Source organism: Meriones unguiculatus, chromosome 11, assembly GCF_030254825.1.
Source record: "Meriones unguiculatus strain TT.TT164.6M chromosome 11, Bangor_MerUng_6.1, whole genome shotgun sequence".
Classification (NCBI taxonomy): Eukaryota; Metazoa; Chordata; class Mammalia; order Rodentia; family Muridae; genus Meriones; species Meriones unguiculatus.
In genome coordinates, this window is record NC_083359.1 from 60,970,969 (window position 1) to 60,998,522 (window position 27,554).

Consider the following 27,554-nt stretch of genomic DNA (forward strand, 5'->3'; position numbering starts at 1 on the left):
GCCTGGGCTCGCGGACCTCTCGCGGCGGCTGGGCGGCTGCGCGCGGCTGACGTGCCTGGAGGGCGGCGGCGGCGAGGCTCCGCGAGGGGAAGGAACGCCGCCGAGGTGCAGGAGGTGGGGGGCCGGACCCGGAAGTGGGTGGGCGCGAGCGCGCGGGGATCGGAGCGGGGCGGCCTCGAGCCGGCGCGGGAGCCCGGGCTTCCCGGTAATGGGCCTTTGGGGCGCTTGCCCGGACGGCCTGGGAGGGAATGGTCACGGGCGAGCGCGGTCCCCGCCGACCCGGGCCTGGGCAGGCTCCGCTTCCTGCAGCCGTCGCCCTGCTGACCCACTCTCCGCGCCACCCCCCCCCCCCCCCCCCAGGCCGCCCTCCCCGTGGGTTTCGGAAGGTCTGTCTCCTAGGAGCAGCCCCGCGCTCACCCGGGGAAAGCATGCTGAGAGACTTGCTTTTCGGGACGCGCTGGCCTTATTGTCACTGTCCCAGCACCCAAACCGGCACTGTAGCCCCGGCCACTGCACGGTTCGCAGACTCAGCAGCATAGTCCTTCTCTCTGTTTTGCTCTTTCCACCACATTCGTGAATCAGGCCTGGAAGGTGTGCTGTGCTTTCACTTAACACTATTCTTTTGTTGGTCGTCTTCCCGAAAACCGAGCCCTCCTCTTTCTCCGCCCTAAAAATCTTAGCTGCTAGTGTGTGCAAGGTTGACTTCGTAATTTAGTTGCAGGTTAGCAAAGATTAGCTGACAACACCTTGGCTTGTTTAAGATTGCTATGTTGTGGAGTTCTTACATGATTCTCACTGTTTTGCAGACCATGAGACGGTGGGGCACGCCCCTTCAGAAGCTGTTGTTCAAGACAATCTAGTTTTGTTTCATAAATCTCGTAAGTCACTTATGAAGTTTCTTGTTCAAAAATTGCAGTACTGCAATGAAGAAAAGGAGAAAGGTTACTTCAAATCTTGACGAGAAGATCCATCTAGGCTATCATAAAGATTCTTCAGAAGAAAATGCTGCTGCAGAGTGTGGCCAAGTGACCTATCCTCAGTCTACAGAAAGACCAACCCCTGAAGCTCTTCAGTGTTACCAAGAACTTCCTCCCTCTCCAGATCAAAGAAAGCTTTTGAGTTCTTTACAGTATAATAAGAACTTGCTGAAGTATTTGAATGATGATAGGCAAAAACAGCCATCTTTCTGTGATTTACTTATCATAGTAGAAGGAAAAGAATTCAGTGCACATAAAGTAGTAGTTGCTGTTGGTAGTAGTTATTTTCACGCATGTTTGAGCAAAAATCCAAGCACTGATGTTGTCACCCTGGATCACGTAACACATTCAGTTTTTCAGCATTTGCTTGAGTTTCTTTACACATCAGAGTTTTTTGTGTACAAATACGAAATACCTCTTGTTTTAGAGGCTGCAAAATTTTTGGACATTATTGATGCAGTAAAGCTGCTGAATAATGAAAATGTTGCTACTTTTCAGGCAGAACTAACTGAAAAATCCTCACCAGAAGAAACCCTAAGCGAATTAACTGGAAGACTATCAAATAATCATCAGTGCAAATTTTGTAGTAGACATTTCTGCTATAAAAAGTCCTTGGAGAATCATTTAACCAAAACTCATAGGTCCCTGTTATTGGGGAAAAAACATGGGTTAAAAATGCTGGAGCGAAGTTTTTCTGCACGGAGGTCAAAGAGGAATCGCAAGTGTCCCGTTAAGTTTGAGGACACTAGTGATGATGATGATGATGAACAGGAAAGTGGGGATGGGTCAGACAATTTGAATCAAAGTTTTGATAAGGAGAAGTCAGACAGAAATGATTCTGAGGATCCTGGAAGTGAGTATAATGCTGAAGATGAGGAGCTGGAGGAGGAAGTGTCAGATGAGGAGTCTGACTCTGAGCAGAGCGACAAAGATAATGATGCAGAAGAGGAACCAGAGGCTGCTGATTCTGCAGGGAGCATTCACGAAGGGTTAGCTCCTGTAATCATTCAGAGCAGTAATAAGAAAGTCCTGCAGTGTCCCAAATGTGACAAAACATTTGACCGAATAGGTAAGGCAAGCCTGTCCTAGCTCTAACCACTCTTGTGTGTGTGCGTGTGCGTGTGTGTGTGTGTTTTGAGATAATGATTAAAAAATTAAACTTTGAAAGGAACTTTTAAGAACAGTTCTGTAGTAGGGAATATGCTCCGATTTTCAGCACACGGTTTATCTTGTTATTTTAAATTTGTTGTGTATCAGAAATTTGGTATTTACCCTTTTATGTTTTCTTCGTTATGTATTAACAGGCTACAGTTTCTGTATTTGGGAGAAAGACTCCAGAATATCAGCAATTATCATATCTAGCTTTGACTTATATACCTGTTTGATTTTAGAAGTACTAGTTTTGAGTTACATGTACATTGATTATGCTATTGTTAAGTACATTCTCCACATAAAATGAATAAAATAATGTAAGTGTGATCTGACCTTGTAAAAGAAATGCAGTTTAATACATGACTATTTTGTACTGGGTTACATATGCTCTTTGCATAGGTTTTTGATTCACATTCCAATTTAATGATTATTAATTATTCTTTCATACACAGAAGGAGGAAAAAAAAACTTTTGAATAACTTACTCAGTTGGAAGAGCTTATGTGTTCAAGAAACTTGTTAATTCTGGTAGTAATGACACTGTAGCTCTATCATATGATAATATACACAGAGTAGTGTTCTGGGGCTGAGGTACCAGAGAATAGGATGGTGTTTGTAAGGTAGAAGGATCAGTGTGTGAAGGCATTGAGGTATGTTATGTTCTAGAAATTGCTAAGGTGTGGGTGTCTTTCAGATAAGTGAAGAGACAAAAAATGATAAGGACTAAGAGTAGTCAAGTAAAGGAAAGCTAGCTTTGAATGGTCTACAGAGTTTACCTTTTATCGATGAAACTGCTGGATGGGGAGCTTAAAAAAAGAAAGAAAGATAGCCAGTATGAGTTACAGCCAGATCATGTTGGCTTCAGTGTGAAGAAGGAAATGAGAAAGCCAAGGAGGCAAGAAGGAACATATAGCAAAGAGGCAGAAGCAGAATGCTTTTTGGATTCAGAACATGGATGGCATAAGCACTGAAAAGTAGGATGAGGGTAAAACAGTATTTATGCTGAATGTCAGTGTAGTTGTTGACAGGTAGAATAAAAAGGGTATGGAGAAGATACACATTGAGTGTCTTGTCTGTCTAATATCAAAACAACTTAATAGCTGTCTTCCAATAATTTTTCTCATAGCATGCTCATTCGTTTTACAGGATTTTAAACTTTCCATCTTAGACGTGGATCATCATTTTGCTAGTCTGACTAAATTGATGCTGAAGCTTCTGTACTTTGTGCTCAGTTAGTGTGCTTGGGATGTTCTAGGCCATTAACATTTGCCAATAACCACTTACAGACTTGAGCTATGTTTAAAGGATGTTATCTGGCTTTACATTGGGTGTATGAATTCTTTCTCATCTCTTAACTTGTCTGTCACAAGTGTGTTTGTGAGAGCAAGGAATAAGCCCTGAGATTTCTGCTTGAACCTGCACAGCATATAACAGAAAAATTTGATTCCATTACTTGGATCTTTTATTCTCTCTGGTGCTGCAAGTAACAGTCCTGATCTAGTTATGCCTTTCCATAGGCTACCAGCTGTCCATTCCTCATCCAATTCTCATGTAAATACGAGTCCTTTGACCTTGCTGCCCCTTGTACCAAGAACCTACTGGGTAAAAAGCAGAATAGAAAAATGACAGATGGGGTAAAAGAGAAACTTTAGATAATTTCTATTTTTTGTTTCACACAAAGAACTAAAATCTTTACTTGGACTAAGTAACAATCTCTTCTAAAGACAATATTATGTGCCCTCTCTTTATTAAATAGAGTTTATTTGGTCTATTTGGATAGGGATTCTACTTGATTCTTAGTGAATTGTAACAATGATTATAATTTTCTGTGGCTAAATTGTTTATATGTTCTTTAGGGTATGCTTTATATGAATAGGTGTAATTGAGAGTAGCAATATCAGATAAGAACTATCTGTAGGATAATTTAGTGACACTTCACAAAAATTGCATATAAAATCTGAAAATAATAATTTTGCCTGAGCCATATGAGGGAATAAATTTTGAAAAACATCAAGACAAATTTATTCATGTGAAAGTATCTTTGAGTTGCAACTCCTTCGTTGAGACAGTTCATATTGAAATTTAGTTTAGAAAACTACTATGTCAGTTTTTCACTGTAAGATGTTTTCTATTTTTTAAATAGAGACTTAGAGACTGTAAGTTTGAAGTGAGGAAATGTAGATTGTAAATATTGTTTCTACTGAAGAGTGTCCCTTTCATATGTCCACCTCCTGCCAGTTGCTTTAAACATGGGATTTATTGGGGGATTACCTTTTTTTTTTTCTTCTTTATAAATCTCTGGAGACACACTTGGATCTTGAGTCAACCTTTCCCTCAGGGTTGTCTGTTGTTCTTCAGAATTTCAAATCCATGGAGACAATGGGCTCTGCAGTATGGATGTGCATAAACCTTGAGTTTGTAACTTAAGTTTTTTTCATTTCTATGATTCTTAATGTTATAGGAATTTTTCCTGGTCTCTAGACATTATTACATTTATTTTATTATTTTTTTCATATTTTTAAATTATTTAAATTTTATTATAAAAATGTTGGAAATTAAAAAAAATAAAAATTTACTGTTTCAAAAGGTGTTTTTTAAATTTAATTTAATTTTTTAATCATGTTTGGGGACTGGGGAAATGGCTCTGCAAATAGGAACTCATAAAAAGTTGGGAATGGTTGGGTGTACCTGTAAGTTCAGAATTGAGAGGTTGAGACAGGTGGATTTCAGAAGTTGGCTGGCCAGCAGATTAGCCATGGGGCAAGCTTATTGTTCAGTGAGAACCCCATCTGAGGACAGTGAAGTGGAGAGCCTAGGGGAAGACACTCAGTGCTTTCCTCTGGTCGCCACATGTATGCACATGGGTACACACACACCCAAACACTCATTGTATTTGTCTAATTTGAGCTACTTAAGTTTAATTTTTTTTCTGTTAATCTTTTTAAGACTATCAGTCTAAGAAGGTGAATAGTCAATTATTAAATAATCATTTGAAAACTTTGAACTGTTCTTATTTACTGATTTTAATATTCAAAACATCTAAATTTGTATATCAAAATGAAAAAGTCATTTTAAATGTAATGAAATGATACTAATTACTAGTATAAGCTCTTTACATTTTCTGTGTGTTTATAGTAAATAAAAAACGGGTGCAATATTTTTCTTATACATTTTACTTTTAGATTACTCTCCCTGTTCAGTTTGGAACCAAATAATAAATATTAGATTTATGCATAGGGAAAATAGATAAATTGTTTTCCAGTGATGAGAATCTGCAATCTGTACTAAAAAACCTAATAATAATAATGGCTGACGTTTATTTGAGTTTACCAGTTACTAGAACGTTTTAAATATCATGTGTATGTTAATTTATTTATTAGACAATCCCATAAAATATAACTAACTTAGGTATAGAAAGACTAAATTTTAGATTAATTAGGACATAGCTAAGGAGGTGGCCAATTACTGACTATGTTTTCTGGATACAAGTGTACAAGATGATAAATACCATTCTGCAGAAATTTTTAAGCATATATTCTTTTGTTTAGATGAGGAGTATGTGAAGCAGAGAAGTTGGTTCTTCCAGGGCACATATTTTATTAAAGAGACAGGATAGGTATCCTGGTACAAAGATCCAGTACAACTTATAATCACTGATGATACTTGCCTGCATTTGAAATATATGTTCTATATCGTGATGTAAAGAATTTTATGATAAATAAGAATGTAAATAAATTAAGCCCATTGTATGCATCTATTTGTTTTCTTTTTTCATTGTACTTTTCTTGTTGAACAGTCTGTTACAATTTCTTGGTCATTTTTGTTAGAAATACTTTCATTCCATGTTCTGCGTAGACAAAGATCTTAGACTTGCATTTCACATGAATGACTCTGGGTGTCTTTTATGCCTGTTCATCTTTCTTTACTTGCTCAGATTTTGCCTTTAAGTGTAGGATTTATCATCTCAGTATTAAGCACACAGTCATACTTTTATTTATTGCTGGTTTTTAAGGATTTTTATATAAATGGGTTATATTGTTAATTATTAACTATTCTGGATTTTTTTAGCAATCTTTCTAGAATGCCTTTTGTGAAAAAATAACATGAAATAAGTAAATATTGTTTTTCTTTATGATATTTGAATAAGATCTATCAATCTTGTGGAAATGCATAGGAAAAGTAAATTATGGTTATAATAAATGTTAAATGATGAGTAGATATTTGCTAAAAGTTAGTTTTACATTTAAAATATATTTAGAATTTAGAATTTGTCAACACTTTTTTGAAATATGTGAATGAGCACTTTTTTTTTTAATCAAAGGAAACTATACTTTAAGCTTTAACCTCAAATGAGTCTGAGGTTCATTTAGTTAGAAATGTAGGCAAATATTTTTCTTTTTGGTTCATTATGTGATTTGGGCTACATATATTAAGTTTATTTAACCATCTGTTTTCATTGCACCATGAACTTTTTTCAGTTATAGCATAGCAGTTGTGTTGAATTCAGTTTTTTTCTCCATTGTAGGAAAATATGAGAGCCACACCCGTGTGCACACAGGTGAGAAGCCTTTTGAGTGTGATATTTGTCACCAGCGTTATTCGACAAAGTCTAACTTAACTGTTCACAGAAAGAAGCACAGTAATGAAGTAGAGTTTCATAAGAAGGAGCACAAGTGCCCTTACTGTAATAAACTTCATGCAAGCAAGAAGACACTAGCCAAGCACGTGAAGAGGCAAGTATCATCTTGCTTCTATATGTATGTCATTGTGCCTTCTAATAGAAATACGGGTAAACAGCAATTGTCAGTTTGTTCATATTTTTTCCCATTGTTGAGATGTAGCCTGTTGGCAGCACAAGTACATGGCCCATAATGAAAAGCTTAAGATGTATTTTGATTATCTTTTTTTAAAATTCAGTTTTGATAAGTAAGCCTTCAGAAATGCATGGCTTTAAAGAAATTTATTTTTCGTATTCACATTTAGTGTAGAAAAGTTTGTGCCTATTTTTAATATAATGCTGAATATTATCTCTAAAAATTACAACATATGCAAACATGTAGATTTTGTTTAAGAATATATTTAAATATACTTTTCTTAATTTGTGTGTAACTTAGATAGATGTATAAAATTATAAAATGATTGGATCTGTAATCCTACTACATTTACCTGTGTTTATGAGATGAATCTATACCTAAGGAGGGTAACTTGCTTGTTATCCCAGCCCAGATGAGGCTGAGGTAGTTGGACTGCTGTACGTATAAGGCCAATTTGGGTTATAAAGTTCTCACTCTATATTAATAAAACCTAACACAAATCATACCTAATTCCTTGTATTTTGAAGCAGAGTTTTGGATTGTAGCTGAGGCTAGCCACCAGCATTAGATCTTTCTGTCTCAGCTTCCTGAGTATGAGGTTACAGGTGTATACCACACTGGGCTAGTGTCTGATTGTTGAAATCACTGTTGACCGGTTTGTATGGAATATAGACTTAGTTAGCATATTTTCCTAATATTTCTCTCTTTTTGATAGATTTCATCCTGAAAATGCACAAGAATTTATTTCCATCAAGAAGACTAAGAGTGAAAGTTGGAAATGTGATGTAAGAATGTGTAATTTCTATTAGAAAATCAGAGTAAATGTAATGTCTTTTGGTAAACAAAGGCAACTAGGTTTTAGGAACTTATCTAACTTTCAGAATCTTTTAAATAAAATTATTTGACCTTTTTTAAAAATTTAGCTTGCAGTATATTATTTTTCTTACAATAGACCTCAGAAATGGAGGTCCCCAGCATACAATTAGCAAAATCACTCTTCTTTGTATCAGAGCTGTGTATAACGATCCCTAACTGTGGCAGAATATAAAGAGTTAAAGTTACTACTCCATTCTTGGTTGTCTGTTGCTGTATAATAAGCCATATTGAAGCTCTAGGATTCTTAAACTGTGGGTTAGGAATCCAAACTGGGGATAAGGTTTGCTAGGTATTTCTTTCGTTCTGTGTGATGTCGGTCAAAGTAACTCAGTTGTTATAAGTTACTGGATGATCTTGCCGAGTTTGGGGGCACTTTCACAGTGTCTTACCCATATGGTTGTCAACTTGGTGATGTCTAATGGCTAGGGTTATAAGGACAGGTCAGTAAACAGCAGACTCCCTTCTTTTTTTCTGTGAAGCTGCTTGGGCTTCCTCCATACTTATTATAGCAGCTAGGTTCTGAAAGGGGAGAGGGGCAGAGAGAGCGCGCACCCAATGGGGAGAAACAGACAGACCAACAGAGACAGCAAGGGGAGTGCCAGGAAGCATAGTCAAGTCCTCAGAGATCCCAGAGCATAACCACCACATGGTTTTGGTTAAAGCAGTCAGTTCTAGAACAAAGTTGGAGGAGAGGAATTCAGCTGTATTTGCCAGTAGGAATAGTAGCAAATATTTTGTGTTTATTTCGTCATACCCCTAAGGATTTCTTTCATTATTTAGTTGCATATAGCTTAGTATTTAATATTGTGCCTTATTTACAAAGGCTGCCTTGCATTTATACCACACTTCTGTAGTTGTCCCTAGTTCGCTGGTTGTGGCTTTAAGAAATGGAAGTTAATTTCTTTGACTCTACACAAGATAATGTTTCCTTTACCTTATTGGGTTTTATTGTTCTCAACTCTAAAAGTATGATGTCAATAGTCATGTTTGCCTTGTGGGATTTTTGAACATTAAGTAAAATAGTCTTGGAATTGTACTTGGTTGGTACTGCTGTCTGTTGCTACAACAGCTTCACCCTTCTGAGTCCCTGATATATATCACATTTTTATATACTGTATTATATTATTTCTGAAAACTTCAAAGTAAACGTTGAGGGGCTTTTCTGTGATTTAATTATTGGTAATCCTGATTAAATATACGACAATAATGAAAAACTTTTCTATTCCTGACATAAATTTTATTTTGTCGATCTAAAAATTGATATTCATGAGCTGGAGAGGTGGTTCAGTGTTTCAAAGAGCACTAGCTGTTCTTATAAAGGACCCAGATTCTGTTCCCACCCACATGACATCCCACAGTCCTCTGTAAACCACCTCTTGGAGAGTCAACACCCTCTGACCTCCATGGGCACCAGGCATGCCTGTGATACACATACATATTTTCCTGCAGAACACTGACACATACAAAGTAAAGACAAATCTTTTTTTGAAAATAAATTGCTGTCTAGAATTAAACTACTAAGAGTATTTTATAGCCATGTTAAACCTAGAATGAGGTAAATTTCATCCATCTTTCAGGTTGATTTAACATAATTCTGGACTGTAATTCTTCTAGTGTTTCTTATTTTTTTCCCCTTTCCTAGCACAGTTAGAAAAATGGTAATACTTGGTAAGGTTTTTGTTGAAAAAAAATTCTTTTTACTTGAATTTTACGTTTTATTTTCATTTTGAGCTTTGTATTCAGGCGCAAATTAAGGAAGTTGTTACATATTATATACTTTCATTTAGATCTGTAAGAAATCTTTTACTCGAAGACCACACTTGGAGGAACACATGATTCTACATTCACAAGATAAACCTTTTAAGTGCACCTATTGTGAAGAGCATTTCAAATCCCGATTTGCACGGTTAAAGCATCAGGAGAAGTTCCATCTGGGTAAGTTATCTTTTCATAAAGCAGTCATCTAGTTACTGACTGTCAGACTCTATTAGAGCTCACCACTTTTAAACTGTACTTTTTCCTTTTAAAAGTCTATTGTGTGGAGAGAGGAAAAAGCGGGAGAAATGAAGTAATTATAATTTCGAAAGAAATCCATTTTTGTTTAAAAGTAGTTTTAGGTTCACAATAAAATTGAGAAGGTGTAAATACCCAGCCTCTACAAAGATAGTATCATTCCTTATCAGCATCCCCACCGCATGTCGACTAGCCTCTGAACGTACATGGCATCATCCCTCATCAGCGTCCCCAACATATGATACATTTTAAAAATGATGAAAGTCCAAGTTCTCTGGACTTCTTGTCTCTATATAAACATGACTAAGTCCTAGTACTCATGAGGCTGAGACAGGAGGATCTCCACAATGTGCAACAACTTGGGCCTCATAGTGACTCTAAGCCAACCTTATCTATATGGAAGGATCATGTCTTAAGGACAAAAACAAATTCAACTTATTAATATTGCCCAATATATATCAAGAATTTTATTGGGATGCCATTAATTCCATTAAATCAGAAGTCCCGGTATTCTTAAGGCTTCCTGCTTATAAACATGGGATATTAGTCACTTTATATAGTTGCTTATTTTCATTAGTTTGCCATTTTAATCATTTTTTTAAAACTCATCCTTATATCTTTCCTAATATTGTTTGGTGTCATAAGTATTTTCTTGAGGAGGGATTATTGAAACACTCTTGATGAACTTTAGACATTGAATTAGGGCAAAGGAAGTTGTACTTATTTGGAGTGATGCTGTATATTCTACAGTTATTGTGCATCAGCAAATATGGCTCAGTTTTGTTTGGACCAGCCTCGGTCCAGATTCAGTGTAATACACCCTTACTCCGTAGAGACAGGGTAGTGCACTGACTCTGGACCTAGACTGGTGGTCAGCAAGCAGCAACAAATCTTGTCTTTGTCTGCCCCACAGCACCGGGGTTACAGATGCGCTGTCCATGCCTGGCTTTTGACCTGGGTTCTGGGGCTTTGAATGTAGGTCTTCATTCTTACCCAGGAAATGTTCTTAGTCACGGAGCCATTTCCCCAGCCCAGTACTTGCTTGTTATTGGACAGCTAGCGGATTTTTCCATTTTGATTTGAAAACTATAGTTGATTTTTTTTTTTTTTTTAATAACCTGGCTGTCTGTGGTAGGCTCCTGTCTTGTTCCCTGTCTAGACAGAAAGACCTGGAGGGGACAGGAGCTCCAAAAGGAGACCAACAGAGCCATAAAAACTGAGCCCTGGGGCACCTGAATAGAATGATACCCCAACATGGTATCATGGTTGTCCCAGTGCATGGAGAGGACCTAAAATCCTGGCTCAGATGTGGCCCATAGACTCAGTCTCTAAGTGGGGTCCCTAGTAAGTGGGGACTTTCTCTGGCATGAACTAAGTGGCAGGCTCTCTGATCACCTTACCCTGGGGGTGCAGCCTTGTCAGTCTACTTTAGAAATTTCCTATGTCATAGATCAGTTTTCCTTTAGTTTTTGAATCCACGTGCAAATTCTGTATTGTACTTGTGCTTAGTTAATTCATTATAATTCCTCCTTCAGTTAATCATTGCAAATTCTGAGACAACATCTTACAAATAGATAGTTTTCTTTAGCTTTATCCACTGTGAGACATTTTCTTTTCCATGTTTTCCTTTTCACTTGTTGTTCAGTAGAACCTGCTGTCTCCAGTTACTTACTCAGTAAAATGGTAAAATTCAAAACCAGGTAAGGTCAGTGTGTCACTGTGAGTCACTGACAAGTGTGGGTTTAGTTTTGGAAGAATGGGCAGAAATGTCCCACAGTGTTTCCATTTTCTCAGTGTCACTGACAAAGTGATATTCGGGAACAGCAGGTTATTTCCAAATCATAGACTGTTCTTTTTTTTTCCCCAAAGTTTCCATTGCCTCTTTATATAAAAATTGCGTGTACACTATTTCCTATTTTGTTTAATTCTAGTTTTAAATTAGAAATTGGCATTCATGAACACATTAGTTTATTCGGGAGATTTATCTGGATGTAAAAACTTGTACTGGGTCGTAAGGTCTAGAAATAAATGTCTTTCAGGAATAAAAAACCGAGAAGGGAAGAGAAGAATATAAATATATAATTTCAGTATATTAGATTTTTGCCTACACTCCTGATGTTAGTCGGAACAAATTTGTGTTATCTTTATTGAATAATTTAGTATCTATCTTTAAATTTCAAATACATGTTTTTTTAAAGGTCCCTTTCCATGTGATATATGTGGTCGTCAATTCAATGACACTGGAAATTTGAAACGCCATATAGAATGTACTCACGGTGGAAAGAGAAAATGGACTTGCTTTATTTGTGGGAAGTCAGTACGAGAAAGGTAAAGTTATGTACACACTCAGAAAGTTTAAGCCAGGAGCACTGCTGCACACCTTTACCCAGCACTTGGGAGTCAGAGGCAGGTGGATTTCTATGAGTTTGAGGCCAGCCTCCTTTACAGAGTGAGTCCCAGCACTGAGAAACCCTGCCTCAAGACCCCCCATCTCAAGACCCCCAAAAAAAGAAGAAAAAAAAGAAAGTTGAAGTACTTACATGTGATATAAATTATTAATAAGGGTTATAGAAATTAAATAACTCAGGAAACAAGGCACTTGAATTATATTTAGTTTAAAATGCAATAAATTACAGAAGCCATACAGAAATCCAGATTTGTAAGTTTACATGGTTTATTCCATCCTATTTATTTGTTACTGTATTTACTGACAAGTCTGGATGTAAATTCTTGGAAAATCTGCAGATGGATTCCATCCACAGGCCCAGTTCATAGTAGCTTTTGGACCCTTTAGTGATCTAATTTTAGTGGCAGCATTGTAAGGACTATGCTAGCAACCCAGCTTTTCAAAAGCATGTGCTATCTTTTAGAATAGAGTGTGTGTGTGACAAATAAAACAGAAAGGCATGATGAACATAAGTGGTTATATCTGAGGAGAGAAGAAAATAAGTGATTTGGCAGTATGGTAATGTTCCAGTTTCTAACTTGAGCATATGTTTAATGCTACTCTTGAAAAGCATATGTAACTTTACTGTATTTCTGAAGCAAAGCTTAATGATACATGTCTGTAATCCCAATGCTAGAAAGCGTAAGCAGGATGTCTGTAAGGTTGTCGATTTGAATTACATTGTAAAACACCAGGCAAAAATTAAGGCCTTTAGTATATTTAAGCTTCATTGTTTTAGACTTAGAATTAGAAATACTGATTTCATAATATAAATTATGAATATGTAAGGGAATTAGAAAAGTAGGCTACTTAATATGAAATCATTTTTATAGATTAGAAAATTATAAATTTATTATGTGAATTATGAATTTATTTTTCCCTGTATAGAATATTATTTAATAACAAAAAGTTACACAAACTAAAAAAGAGAAACAGAACAAAACAAAGATAACACTTCACTGTTTACTGCAGCTGCTTTTACACATAAGTTCAGAAAGACATATGTACATGGATATTTCCCACAAGCTGCACACAGTCTTCTGACTATCACTTGTCAAGTGATGATGGCTCTAATAGAGGAGCACCATCCACTGTTCAGCTCACGGTCTGCCTTTTGAAGTCACCTGATAATGGATTGACAGAAAAAACAAGTCAGAGTGCTTAAAAAAGCCAGCAGAAGTTAGGAACAGGTCCTTTTACTTCTCTGTCCCTCAGTAGCTTTGTCTATATTTAGCCCTTTAGTTGTATAGGAAAACTCTAAATGTTAGAACTACAGGTATTCTGGCAAAGTACTTGTTGAATGGTTAAACTGTAGCTCCCCATTCTAGTAAGGAGATTGAAATCCGTATCTAGTATGTACATTGCCATTAAAAGCATTAAATATGTACGTATCTGCATCATAAAATATAAGATTAGGGACTCTGGAATAGATACATATATATATATATATTATGTGCATATATAGACATACGTTATCTTTAATTTTTTTAAATACAGAACTACTTTGAAAGAACATTTGAGAATACATAGTGGAGAAAAGCCTCATCTTTGTAGTATCTGTGGGCAAAGTTTTCGCCATGGAAGTTCATACAGGTAAGTTATGTTCCCTTCCCCTGTTTAAATGAGATAAAATTACAGGTCTGTGTTAGTTCTGCTTTATTATAAGTGCTTTAAGGCTCAATGGAAACCTTTTTTAGATTTATGATATGCAGTTAGGAAAAAAAAATACTGACTGGACTTTTCCTTCTACAACTTTAAGTAATTTTCTTTATTCTGCATGTAAAATATTAAATGTTCCCTCATTACCAACTTTACCAAAGTCTATACTGAGCTATCATTATTTAAATATTTAATTATTTGTCTTTGAGTAAAAATAGTATTAAAACTTGCGTTCCAAGCTTTGTGTATTTGCTCATCCTTCATAGTAGAAGAATAGATTTAGTATAGAAATAGGATAAAATTAAAGACTGGAATTCTGAGTTTTAGATGACCTTCTATGCATTGTTACTTACTTGTTTTATATCTGAATGACCATAACTGGAGGTTCTAAAAATATGGAGATTTCCCCTCTAAATAAATATTTGCTAGGAAATATGTATAATTTTAATTTTTATTAATGATTTCTAGAATTGTAATCTATGGCTTTAGTGGTCATAATTTCATTTGTTATCCCTTTAACAGTGAAGAGATTATTTTCTATATTCATTTGACTGGCTTCAGTTAATGTAAAATCAACACTTGTTTTAGAAACTTGACTATGAAAGCTATTCCTTTCACTTTGGTAAACAAGAACATTGTCGGAGTAAAAATGATTCGAAGTAGGTAAATTAAACCTTTGTTGTCTTTGAAATTAAAGCACCATTTTTTAGTGTGAAAGAAAATAGTAAATCAGAGGTCTTTAAAAAATTGTGATTTATCAGCTGTCAATTTATATATGGTATCAGTTTTTCAGAGTAGTATAATCTTGTTTGGTGCTATTAGTAGCTGTCATAATCATTTAATTATTTGTGTACTTACCCATTGATCTGATTCTAATATCCTTGAGACTCAGATCAATAACACCCTCAAAAATTTGGTAGAATTGGTGAGGTTGTTTTAGGATCCAAGAACTTGGGAAGTGTCTAGAGCTGTGGGATATGTAAGTTTCAAAGTGTTGTTTGAAGAGGTGCGGTAAATAGCAACCCTGAAATCTTTGTTTAGAAGATGGGAAGGCCTGGAAAACAACAGCAACAACTTTTATGTTTATAAACCTTTCTCATTAGTATGGTTCTATTATTATTTTAAAACATAATGGGCTGGCTTTCCCCAGGGTCCGAGGATTGTTCAAGGTTCCTGAATAAACTGCATTGAAAAAAAGAAAAAAAAAAAACATAATGAGATTGCAATCTTAATTTTAAAAAGTTTGAAATATGTATGGTAAATAAACTATTAATATTTGAATCATAAATAGGATATTTATACATCTCATTTCCATATATAAAAATAAAACATTCACTTATTATTTACATTTAAAAAGATGGGAAGGACTCTGAAAATCAGAGATCCAGAGCAAATGATACATGAGTATGGTTGCTCAGACAGCCTATTTTCATTTTTTTTCATCATTTATTCATTATCAAGCATTTTCATTACATACCAGTTTCAACAGTCTTCCTTCTTTTTATAGGCTTCACTTACGAGTACATCATGATGACAAAAGATATGAGTGTGATGAATGTGGGAAAACATTTATTCGCCATGACCACCTTACAAAGCACAAAAAAATACATTCAGGTAAGCTGTATTTTGTATTGCTGTTTCCAAAATTGTTTTAAAAAACACAGTAAAGAACATGATAATGCTTGCTGTTTATGCCATCTGTGGTTTTAATATTTTGACATTTGTTGATCACCTCTTCATAATGCTGGTTTTAAAATCCTTTCTGTAAAATTATCTGGAAATAGGGAAATTACCGTGCTATGTTTACTGATATTTTAAAGTCTGGTTTTGAATAAATTCTCAAAGTTTATGATTTGGATATTCTGATGTATGCACCGAACTATTGGTACTTCCCTGGAGAGAACCACATTTCTCTCTGTGATTATATTTCATAAGCTGGGAAAGTGGTATTTTAAAAGTATAGTATTATAACTGGATGTTAAAGGTTTCATTGTATTGGATTTTGAGCTTGTGTTTGGAAAAAATACTTTAAATACCTCCTATGGTAATTTATTTATACATATATATATATATGGGTCTTTGTTTTCAGGTGAGAAGGCTCATCAATGTGAAGAATGTGGAAAGTGTTTTGGTCGTAGGGATCACCTGACTGTTCATTACAAGAGTGTGCATCTGGGAGAGAAGGTGTGGCAAAAGTGAGTGGAAAAGCAGCTTTCCTCCTCTCTACATCGGCAGTCATGGAAAAGGAAAATTTAGACACTTTTGTTTGTTCTTAATTTGGGACAGGTTAATCATCTCTCATCTTTGGTTCCTATATTCCTTTAAAGTCTTAAAGAATCTCTCTTTCTCTTTCTCTCTCTCTGAGAGACTAGGACTCAAAGGCTAGGAAGTAACAGGCATTGGCTTTCCCTTAAATGCTATTCATTCCACAGATATCATAGTCCTGACAATTAAAATTTGAATTTGACATTAATTTAATTTTTTATACATAGTATACACTCATTTTTTCATCATTCATTTGCTTTGCAGCCTGACCCTAGCCTCCTCCCTCCTCTCCTCCCAGTGCCGCCCTCACACCCCTTCTCTTGAGCACCCCCCCTTCTCAGGAAAGAGGAGGCCCCAAGGCGCACCAGTCCACCCTGGCGTCTCAGGTTGCAGCAGGACTAAGCACATCCTCTCACACTGAGGCCAGACAGGGCAGCCCAGCTAGGGAAAGGGTATCCAAAAGCAGACAGAGTCAGAGACAACCCCTAATCCCATTGTTTAGGGGACACACAAGCTGCACATCTGCTACATATAGATAGCAGATGTCTAGGGGGTTTAGGTCCAGCCCATGCGTACGTTTTGGTTGGTGGTTCAGTCTGTGTGAGACCCCATGGACAGAGGTTAGTTTACTATGAAGGTCTTCTTGTGATGTGCTTGACTCCCCAGCTACCTTAGTCCTTCCTCCCACAAAACTCCCAAAGCTTAGCCTATTGTCTGCCAGTGGGTCTTATTAAGCATTATTAGGCATTCCACTATGCTGCTAACTATGTTAATTTTGGGCCAATTATAGTGCTACTTATGTATGTGTAATAAAAACAAAAGGATTCATTAGACATAAAGTTTACTTTATTCTTAACTTCTAATGTATGCTTGTTAGGTGAACTAATGACAGCCATGTCCACTTGGATGAATGCAGATTTTGAGATTATTTTAGTTTTTTTTGCTCTGGCTCAGTATCTGTTTCTTTAATTAACTGAGTTATAATTTACTTAAGGTAAAACCTACTCTTTTTACTGTCTTTTTACAGTCTAGTAATCATCATCACCATGGAATCTAGAAAATTCTATTATCATAAAATTTTCCCAGTAATGATGTAATTTTCATTCATTTCCCTGTATTCTTTCATTTAATTTAATGATGAACTAAAAGTTGGGTTGATTTAATACAGTTTTATTCTTACAAGTGTCTTTTAAAAACTTCTTTCATTAAATAAAACTGGAGAAAGAAGATCCCCCCAAGGGTAGCTCTGGATTTAAAAGTATTCCTTTTTATCCAAACTTGTATGCTTTATTGATGTGATATTTGCCTATGCCATTGTCAATTATTTTTATTGTTGATTAAAATTAAATAGATGAACCCATTTACTTTCTTAGATATAAAGCAACATTTCATCAGTGTGATGTTTGTAAGAAGATTTTTAAAGGAAAATCAAGTCTTGAAATGCATTTTCGGACCCATTCAGGTAATATATAAGGGTGCTTTATTCAGATCTTTGTGTAGTTATTTAATTATAAAAAACATCTAAATGTTCTTTTCTTGACTCATATACTTATTTCTTAAAGTTCATGTCATGAATAAGCAGTGTTTTTACTTTCTTCTCAATTTCAAGAATTTGGGATAGTGTTTTCTGAAGAGAATTAGCCTGTGCTTTAGTGCTCCTTTTCTTTTGTCTGTGGTTTTCCCGTGTGAGCTTTGGAAGGTTATCTTAGGTTTCTGCTTTCATAACTTTCTTCTTTTAAAACAGTTGTGCATGTATCTTCTTGACTCACATCTAGTCGTAGTGTAAGGTTCTTTTCTAAAATAGCTGTGTGTGGCCTTTAGGCAGTTATAGTAGAATACTTTGCTTTCCATGTATTCCACTCACTCACTTTCTAATGAGGTATAGGATATATTGATTTAATTTTCCCTCATATAAAAAATTGATGTTTTATTTTTTTTCTTAAATCAAGAAGTATGTGTATGCACTTAAAATTGTTTTGTTTATACTCAATCTGTATTCATTTATTTTTTCTTTCTACTTATCTATCTATATCTATCTTATCTATCTATCTATCTATCTATCTATCTATCTATCTATCTATCTATGTCTGTCTGTCTGTCTGTCTGTCTATCTGGTTTTTCGAGACAGGGTTTCTCTGTGTAGCTTTGGCTCTCCTGGACTTGCTTTGTAGACCAGGCTGGCCTGGAACTCATAAAGATCTGCCTGCCTCTGCCTTCCAAGTACTGGAATTAAAAGTTATGCGCCACCACTGCCTGGCTTCAATCTATATTTATTTAAGCTGCTATTCTGATAGAAACAAGTAATTGTTTCATGAATGTTAGAATGGAAGTAATTTAATTTGTGTAATTTATTTTTTTTCTATAATTTTATTTTTCTCATTAGTTACATTTTGTTAATTCTGTATCCCAGCTGTCTCCCTCATTCCCTCACCAATCCCACCCTCCCTCCCTCATCTCCTCCCTGCCCCTTTCCAAGTCCACTGATGGGGAGGACCTCCTCCCCTTTCATATGACTCCGTTTTGTCAGGTATTTTCAGGACTGGCTGCAAAGTCCTCCTCTGTGGCCTAACAGTACTGCTCCTCCCTTGGGAGGTGGGGAGGTCAAAGAGCCAGTCATTGAGTTCCTGTTAGAAATAGTCCTTGTTCCCTTTACTATGGGAAACCAATTGATTACTGAGCTATCACGGGTCACATCCGAGCAGAGGTTCTAGGTTTTATCCTCTCATGGACTTTGGTTGAGTGTCCATCTCAGAGAAGACCCTGTGCCCAGATACATTTGGTCCTTGTGGAGCTCCTATCCTTTTCGCATCAAACTCCCCTTCTTTCATATGATTCCCTGCACTCTGCCGAAGTTTTGGTTATGAGTCTTAGTATCTACTTTGGAGCACTGCTAGGTAGAGTCTTTCAGATGCTTTCTGCGGTAGACTCCTGTCATACGTTCAATGCATATCCCATTTGTCTTTCTAAATGAGGATTGATCATCATACCCCGTGTCCGCTTTCTTGATTATCTTCTTTAGGTGTGTAGATTTCATTATGTTTATCCTATCTTTTAGGTCTGTATAAGTGAGTATATTCCATGTTTGTCTTTCTCCTTCTGGGATACTTCACTCAGAATGATCTTTTCTAGATCCCACCATTTGCCTGCAAATTTCATGATTTCCTCCTTTTTGATTGCTGAGTATTTGTGTACTTTAAATACCAGAAAGTTTATAGTCAAGATTTAATGCTGATAAAATGATGTTGTTAAAGCAGAATTATATGCTTCCAAATGAAAATGTTTTAGGACTGCATACATAGGAGTGTTAACTGAAGAAACTTTGTTAAAGCTGTATCAGTTATAATTAAAAACCAAATAGAACTCATGAATTGATGGTGAGCTAACAGAAAATTAAACTGAAACTATTGATGGTTTAATTCATAGCAATTGATTTGTGACCATTGATAGAGTTATATCTGGCTATTTCATACTTGGTTGGAATTAGAGATGTCCTTCTACTCTGTCAGAGTATAACAACTTCAGTAGCTGAAATGGGAATACAATGGGAAGAAATAATCTAAAGCAAGTGTTAGCAAATATTTATTAAGAGCTAGATAATAAATAGATCCCTCACACCGTTTCTGTCATAAATATATAGCTTTTGCTGTTTCAATTGTTACAAAGTGATGTATCTGTGATCAGTAAAAATATCAAAGCAGCCATCAGTCTGGATTTGACTTACTGAGTCCTCAATAGAACTTGACAAAGTGACCCTTCCAGAAATTGAATATATCGTTTTCTAAATCCACAACCAAGTTTTTTCTGTGCATGAGTGTAGACGTATGTTGTATAGTTCGTGATGACCATTATAAAAGACTTTATCCCAAATGTCAGCTTATCAACTCACATTTCAGAAAATGAGATCTCAGTGTTTACTGGGTAGGGTACCCTTATTCAGGAAACAGAATAATGTCCCTTTTTCCTTTTTCCTTACCTGTGTTGTGTAAATTTTAATTTTATAGCTATTTTAATAGTACATATGACAAGGGCATTTAAAGGTGTGTGTGTGGTACTTGGAGTTGAACCCTGGTCCTTGTGTTTGCGAGGCAAGTGCTCTACCTCCTCAGCCCAAGCATAACCATTGTTAATGTGTGCTGTTCTCCCCTTCCTATATTACTGTTCTCCACCTTCTGCCTGAGAAACACAGGTATCTTCACTTGTGGCTTTCCCTTCCCTTTCATTTTCAAAGCCAGCAACTTGGAGTTGAGTTCTCCTGTCACATCTGACTTACCCTTCATTAGTTAACAGCCATCTTTTAAGGGTTTCCTTTGATAATACAATTAATCTTTCATTTCAAAGTCTGTTTCTCTCTGTGCAAAGTGACATATTCATAGTTTCTGTGGACTAGAACACGTATATCTTTAGCTGTGTTAGGATTTTTAAAATTTTTTTCTTTGTTTGGCTGTTTTTTGCTTTTTTTTTTAGCTTGTTCTCTCTCTTTTTTTTAATTATATAATAAAAAAGCAAAATAAAACTACAGTGTAAGAACCTGACTGCAGAAGAATGAGAAAAATAAAGGACTGATTTATCTTTCTTACTCTTTGTCCCAGTGAACTAAAAGTTTTCATCTCTTGCTAGAGATGAGTATTAATACTTTTTCTTCTAACCCATAAAAACCAAGTTAATCAGAGTTGCTGTTTTTATATCTTTTGTAGTAGAAGAAAATTAAATGTTTCAGTTTAATAAACCTTTTATGGATTTTTTTGTAGTAATATAGTAATAGTAAGCAATAATAAAGTTTATCAAGCACTTAACATTATATTGAGAATAGGGCTAGCCAATTACATTATTTCCTTCTTTAGATTCTACATTGTTCTACATTGCAGGTGGGGAACCAGGCTTAGAGGTTTAGCTAGCAAATGGTTTATCCAGGACTTAAGTGCAGATTGTTTAATGTTTAATTCATTATCTTTATGAGTTTGATGGGCTGTTTTCATTTATGATTGCATAAAATTCTAGGAAATCGGTATGGATGTAGTAAATTTGCTACTTAAAATTGCCATCTTATCAAGTATAATGTACATTATACATTAATTTTATTTCTGCTCATACAGGTGAAAAACCATACAAGTGTCAGATTTGCAACCAGTCTTTTAGAATTAAGAAAACTTTAACAAAACACCTGGTTATTCACTCTGATGCTCGGCCTTTCAATTGTCAACACTGTAATGCAACATTTAAGAGGAAAGACAAGCTGAAATACCACATTGACCATGTTCATGGGATAAAATCTCCTGAAGATTCTCTTAGTACTTCTGATGAAAAACTTGTGTCTTTGCCAATAGAGTACTCATCCGACGATAAGATCTTTCAAGCAGAAACAAAACAGTATCTGGACCAGCCCAAAGTTTATCAGTCGGAAGCCAAGACTATGCTACAGAATGTGTCTGCGGAAGTATGTGTTCCGGTTACATTGGTCCCAGTTCAAATGCCTGACACATCCAGCGATCTGGTGCCTCACACCACCACACTTCCACCATCGTCTCATGAGATGCTGCCACCTCAGCCGCAGCCAACTGATTATCCACGAGCAGCAGATTTAGCTTTTCTGGAAAAATACACTCTTACTCCTCAGCCCGCAAATATAGTTCACCCAGTACAACCTGAACAGATGCTGGATCCTAGAGAACCGTCTTATCTTGGAACATTACTGGGCCTCGATAGCACAACTGCTGTTCAGAGCATGTCCAGTAGTGAGCACCGTTCATGAGTAAACATTCCATAGACCTTTTGATGCTTATAAGCTGACAACCAGAAGCTACTGGCTTTTGAATTAGTAGGGCTGCTATTTTTTCCCATTTTTTTCCCCTCATTTCTCAAGTCTTTAGAACAGCTTCAATCAAGAAAAATTTATTTCTATTGACTGAATACTTGGACACATTTTGACATAATATTTGAAGTATGATTTTTTTTAAAGATTATTTAGTACTAATTTTGAATGGACTTTTAAATTTCAGATTATTAGCTGCTGACAATGGTGGAGGTGTTTTTTAAATCATCAGTAGAATATTTCTTTCCTTTTTTATTTTTTTGAGACAGGGTCTTAGTCTGTAGCCCAGGGTGGCCTCAATTGGTGGCAATCTTTCTGCCTTAGCCAACCAAGTACTAGGATTACAAGTGTGAGCCCCCAAGCTAAGTTTCTACTTTTAGTCATCATTTTTCTCCCTTTGCCATACTGCTATGAAGTTTTAAGAACCCTGTAGCCTATATGAAGGAATGTTAGCATATGTCAGTAATTACAAGTTTTAATACCAATTAATTATCATTATTTCATTCAGATTTTCAAAATTGAGGTTAGATTATTGAAATTTCTTACATATTTCTGTAAGAAAATCTTGATACTTGGTGTTATAATCTACCATTATTTTTGTTCTTATATTTGGGTTTTTGACAAGCTGAAATACAAAAGCTAATAAATACAGGATTAGCATGCTAAATGAAATATAAGATTATTTTAATCCAGATAATTGGACCTGCACTGAACTGTGATAAGTAATAAATAGAAACTTATGAATATATCTTAATGAAAAATATTACAAAGAAAATTATGACAGTTTTGCCTAGATATCACGGTGCATGTATGCTTTGGCTACTTTCACATTCACAGTATGCTTCAGCAGATGCACATGACTAAAGAAGGGACAACTGTAACTAAATTGGTGGCAGTTTAATTAAATGATGCATTTAGCATTTCATTTACCAAATTTGGCTAACCAAAACAGGGGAATCATACTCATGTATGATATTCAGAAAAGATTCCAAACCCATTCTCAAAAATGCCCTAACTTAACATAATGCTTTTCAGCTGAGTGCACTACTGTTTGTGTATAGATTGACACATTGGTTTTGCTCCTGAATGAGATTTGTCTCCATTCGTCATTCTTGTTTTTGGATGAGACAATAGTTGAAGGCTTGGTGGAAGGAAAGAGCAGTTACAGCCACACCTCACTGATTAAGTAAGAGACAAAAAAAATCTGCCATAATTATGAAATACCTTAAAAGATGTGCACTTTGCATTTTTTTCAACTCAATTTCAACTTAACGTAGGATGAAATTTTCCTTGTGGGGTAGCTGGAGGGTTAGACTAGGCAGGGATGATTTATCGTTAACATGTAGTTTGTATGTAAACCACTGGAAAAATAGCAGTTTTTAAATTTTTCTGTTTCAATTTGTTTACACTCCTAATTGCTTTTAGCACTTTTTTGTGTGTAAACTGTAATGTCTTGTCTCTCCCTTGCGGGATTTGAAAACGTATCACAAATGAAATAATGAACTTTTAGGGAATAAAATGTAATCAGTAAGGAGGAACTTGTTTAAGCACTTAAGAAATGAAGGTACTTTATAGGAACAGTTGCCATATTAATGTTCAAACAAAGAGCATGTTGCAAATTGAGGCAGTAACCAAAGTAGCTGATATAATAAAGGTAACCTGAGTTTTGCCTCATTTATCAAAGTTTGGTTGTTGTAATTGTCTTTGGACTAATGTACTTAATTTTGTATTATTTCTTATTTTTAAAGCATTCTTATTTACTTAGTGTGGAAATGTTCTATGGGGACTAATGATGGAGCTAGACTGAGGCACTTTGACCTACAAATCAAGTGTCAAGAATACAGATTTATGATTTTTATCCTAAAGGCCGATAAAATTTTAACTAAATTATCTTACTGAAATTGAAGCATCATACCTATAAATATACTTTGCCTTAGAGATAAGCTAATGTAGAAAAATTTGAGTTTATCAAAAAAGGCAAATGGTATATATGTGTGTATGTGCATGATAGCTTGTATATTTTGGCAGAAAAAAGATACAGTTTCACAGTGAAAATATTACCTTGGGATTTGAAGGTGTTTAAGGTTCTTTCAGTAATGATGCTCTAACACTTTAAATATATATGACTTAATTTTAGAAATTGGTTTACATAGGACTTTTCAAGAATATAGCTCTTATGTAAAGTGACACACAATTGTATAATTGTACTTAGTTATTATTGTAGAAAAGCTGGAATACTGTCTCATCTAATACATTTTCACATATTATCTCATTTGAACCTTGTAAGCAGTTCTGAAATAGAAAGAAAATAATGTATTTCCATTTTAGAGAGAAAGGACTCATGTTACGTATGGTGGAAGAAGGAGAAATACAGCATTTATGAATGCACACTATGTGCCAGGTGCTACGTTCTCTTGTTCCTAACAGTCTGGAGGTAGACAGTAGAATACTAATGAAGAAATAAGTAAAACTACAATGATGGGGAATTACCTGTTCCCTCTAGTTCCAAAAATATAAGAGCATGGATTTGGGTAAACTGAATGTACGTTAGCATTTGACATTGGCACAAAATTATAAAATGAGCCCCACTCTTCTTAGTTGATCTGTATGACTCTAAAATCATTATTTGTAACTATGCTTAATATTTTGACTCTCACAGCTAAGTTTAGCCTCATTGTGAATATTTTATTTTCTGAGTATAATTTATTGTTTTAAATTAATTTTGGTAGATACAGTTAGCACTTAATCTGTAAATTGAATAAGTTATTGAGTACAGAAATTTATTAACTTACTGTCTCTGACTTAATGCACCAAAGATTTTGAGTAGGTATTGAATAGTTTAAAAGAATTTAAATTCTTTGTTGTTTGACTATATATTTGTCCAAAGAAGCACAGCTGAAGTCTTGGATAATGGATTTAAAAAAAAAAATGTTAGTTTGAATACTGAAATTAAGTATGAAATGTTTGTGTTTATATGTATAAAATAAGTAGAGGGAATACTCTGGGAACAGTCATCCCGACCAACCAGTTACAAGGTAGAATACTCATTTCTCTCAGTTTAGCTGGATGCAGTTTTTTAATGAACACTATTGAATAATAAGCTTATATTTTACACTACATTATAAAAATAATTTCTGCCTTAGATTTTTTTTTTTAATCAAGTCGAGGTTATTTTTATAAGAAATCCCTTTGGTTTGGGCAGCCTAAAATACCACTTAACCATAGGGTTTGTTCCTCATGCCAGCAAGATACCTTCAGGCAACTACAAAAGTAGTAAAGTTTTGCAAACTTTTAATTTAGAACTTTACTGCTGGGGAAAAGAGGAATAAAAATAACCATTTTAAACTGGTGCTTTAATAAACTGACTGCCTTTTAAGTGATGGTAGCATAAAAGAAGTACACTAATTTCTCTCGACCTTAAAAAGTGTGAAAAACACCTTAATCAAGTGGCTATTACGTGTTAAGGGCTAATCAATACCATCCATTGCTTTTCACTCAATCACAAGCTAATTAAACACAATTAACCTGGTATATTTATGAGCTTGAATGTTCTTCCTGCCATATCACACTAATTTATTATTGACAGGAGAGGTTTTGAGCATTAGTTCTTTAAGAGTGTCTTTTTAGACCATCTTTTTCTGGATTGAATACTTTGTACTTTTTCAGAGATGTGTAGTTGTGTAGCATTGTCTTTGCTGCCTACTGGTAAATAAATGACTTGTTTGTTTTGTTTTATTTTTTGGTTTTGAGTCATATTTCTGTTGCCTGCTGGCTGGGCAATAGCCTCTTACGTTTTATGTTAACTTAGGAAAACTGTCATCAAGTGATAGTATGGACATCAGTCCTTATAATTTACATGCCATTGTTTTAAAAAAGTTTTTACTGTAGCCTCTGTACCTACTGGAGTGACTCCTCAGCCTGTCCAGATGTTTAGAAGAATCTGACAGAAAGAATAGTGTCTCTGCTTCTCTTGTGGCTCTTTGTCTCTGATTGTTCTCTTAAATCACTCCTTACCATGAGCACAGCTCTACACTGAAGACTTAGTCACTTTCCCTGAACTGAGCATGATTGATGGTGTGAGAAGAGCTGCTCTTAGTGAGCAGCAGCATCCCAGTCAACATTGAGCTTGAGTTGATGACTCATGGAAAAGCAGGACTTCTCAACAGTAATGTTTGAACATTTTAAGATTTAGTGCCAAATTTAAAAAGACTGAAAATGCATCATTTAATAAGGAATAAGTAGTGTTTCTTAATTTTTAAGCAGAATTAGTGTTAAATGTTACCTGCTATTAGTGTGGCTAATGGATGAGAATAATTTCCTACATGGCATATAACAACTAGACAATTCTACTGTTCTTCTGCTATGCTATCCTACTCATTTCTTTTGCACATTTTCCTTTTAGTAATCTTGTGTTCTTTTTTGGTGTCCATCCATGTACCTTGTAAAGTTTTTACTTACTATACTTTCCCTTACAGTATCAGCATGTGTTTTGTGCTTCCTCTTTGGAAGTAGATCACTATTACAAAAGCAATAGAATTAGGTTACATGGAAGATGAGAGGAGGAATGATTTAGTAGGGAGGGTATGTTTATGTTTTACTTAATTCATGTTTTAACTTGCTGTATATTGATCTTAAGTCTGTGACCTTTGAAAGATTCCCTAAACCAGTTAGTAGTCTCTGCAGCCATTTAGTGAGAATTTAAGGACATTATTTGGAGAACAGATGTTAAAGAAGAAAACCTTTATAAAAACAATTTGGATTCTCACGTAGAGCTGAGTAATGTCAATATTTGCATTATTGCTGGAGATACTGAAAGGTCCTTAAAGAAGAGCGTGTACGCATCTTACTGTCACTGTGCCTCTCTTTGATATTCCTGCTTGCAGAAAGTTGAACAATGTTCTGTGGTATAATTACCAAGCTTCCTTATCCTTTTAACAATCAGACTATCCTTGTAAGTGACACTATATGACAGTTGATGAGTTCGATTGCCAAAACATTCTACAAGCTGGTGTTTAGCTGCTCCATGTTGTGTCAAAACTGTTCTATTTATAGGAGAAATGGTGTGTACTAATATAGAAATGTTGTTTTCTGTCTCAAATCACAACTTGTTTTTAATTAAGGACAGTTTTAAAGGCAATTGCAAAGGAAAAATCTAAATATCAAAATTCATTATTTTCCGTTGTATGTAAAATGTCTTTAGTAGATACTTTGTCTCGTGTTTCATAAGTGTAAATGTCTTTATAGCAGAAATTCAGCTCTTTGTGAGGAGTAGGTGTCGTCTTGCATATTGAATTAGTTCTTTGTGTTATTTTGATATTTAAAATAAACAGAGTTCTTTGGCCCTAGTAAAGCATATCCAGGTTTTTTTGAAATTACATTTTCAGAGTACAGGAACACAGTGTTCTGCATGCATCTATAAGATGTTATATAAAATGAACAAATGGAAAGCCAAGTGTCTTGGGGATATTTTTGAAACATAATTCTAATAAGTTACTTATTATTTAAAATATATAAAAGTACACATTAAACACAAATTAATGGACC

General features: G+C 35.4%; 1 protein-coding gene across 3 annotated transcripts; it reads left to right on the forward strand.

Moving 5' to 3' along the window:
• On the forward strand, positions 1-27,360 carry Zbtb41 (zinc finger and BTB domain containing 41). Of its 3 annotated transcripts, none has more exons than XM_060364395.1 (11): positions 1-105; positions 807-2,046; positions 6,654-6,861; positions 7,658-7,727; positions 9,606-9,753; positions 12,030-12,159; positions 13,775-13,870; positions 15,444-15,550; positions 16,026-16,131; positions 17,575-17,663; positions 21,295-27,360. In XM_060364395.1, exons 2-11 carry the CDS (start codon positions 924-926, stop codon positions 21,948-21,950), a joined length of 2,733 nt encoding a protein of 910 aa, XP_060220378.1. In that variant the 5' UTR covers positions 1-105; positions 807-923; the 3' UTR covers positions 21,951-27,360. The 3 variants fall into 3 exon arrangements, with proteins under 3 accessions (XP_060220378.1, XP_060220380.1, XP_060220379.1); XM_060364397.1 differs by having other exon boundaries at positions 16-114; XM_060364396.1 differs by lacking the exon at positions 1-105 and adding an exon at positions 118-205.
• The last annotated feature ends 194 nt before the right edge of the window (positions 27,361-27,554 follow it).

Bases quoted from the DNA above. Each gene is read 5' to 3' on its own strand.
- Zbtb41 (XM_060364395.1), top strand. From the start codon at position 924: ATGAAGAAAAGGAGAAAGGTTACTTCAAATCTTGACGAGAAGATCCAT. The intron at 7,728-9,605 runs GTAAGAATGTGT...ACTTTCATTTAG, and splicing joins GTGAAAGTTGGAAATGTGAT to ATCTGTAAGAAATCTTTTAC. The intron at 13,871-15,443 runs GTAAGTTATGTT...TTCTTTTTATAG, and splicing joins CGCCATGGAAGTTCATACAG to GCTTCACTTACGAGTACATC.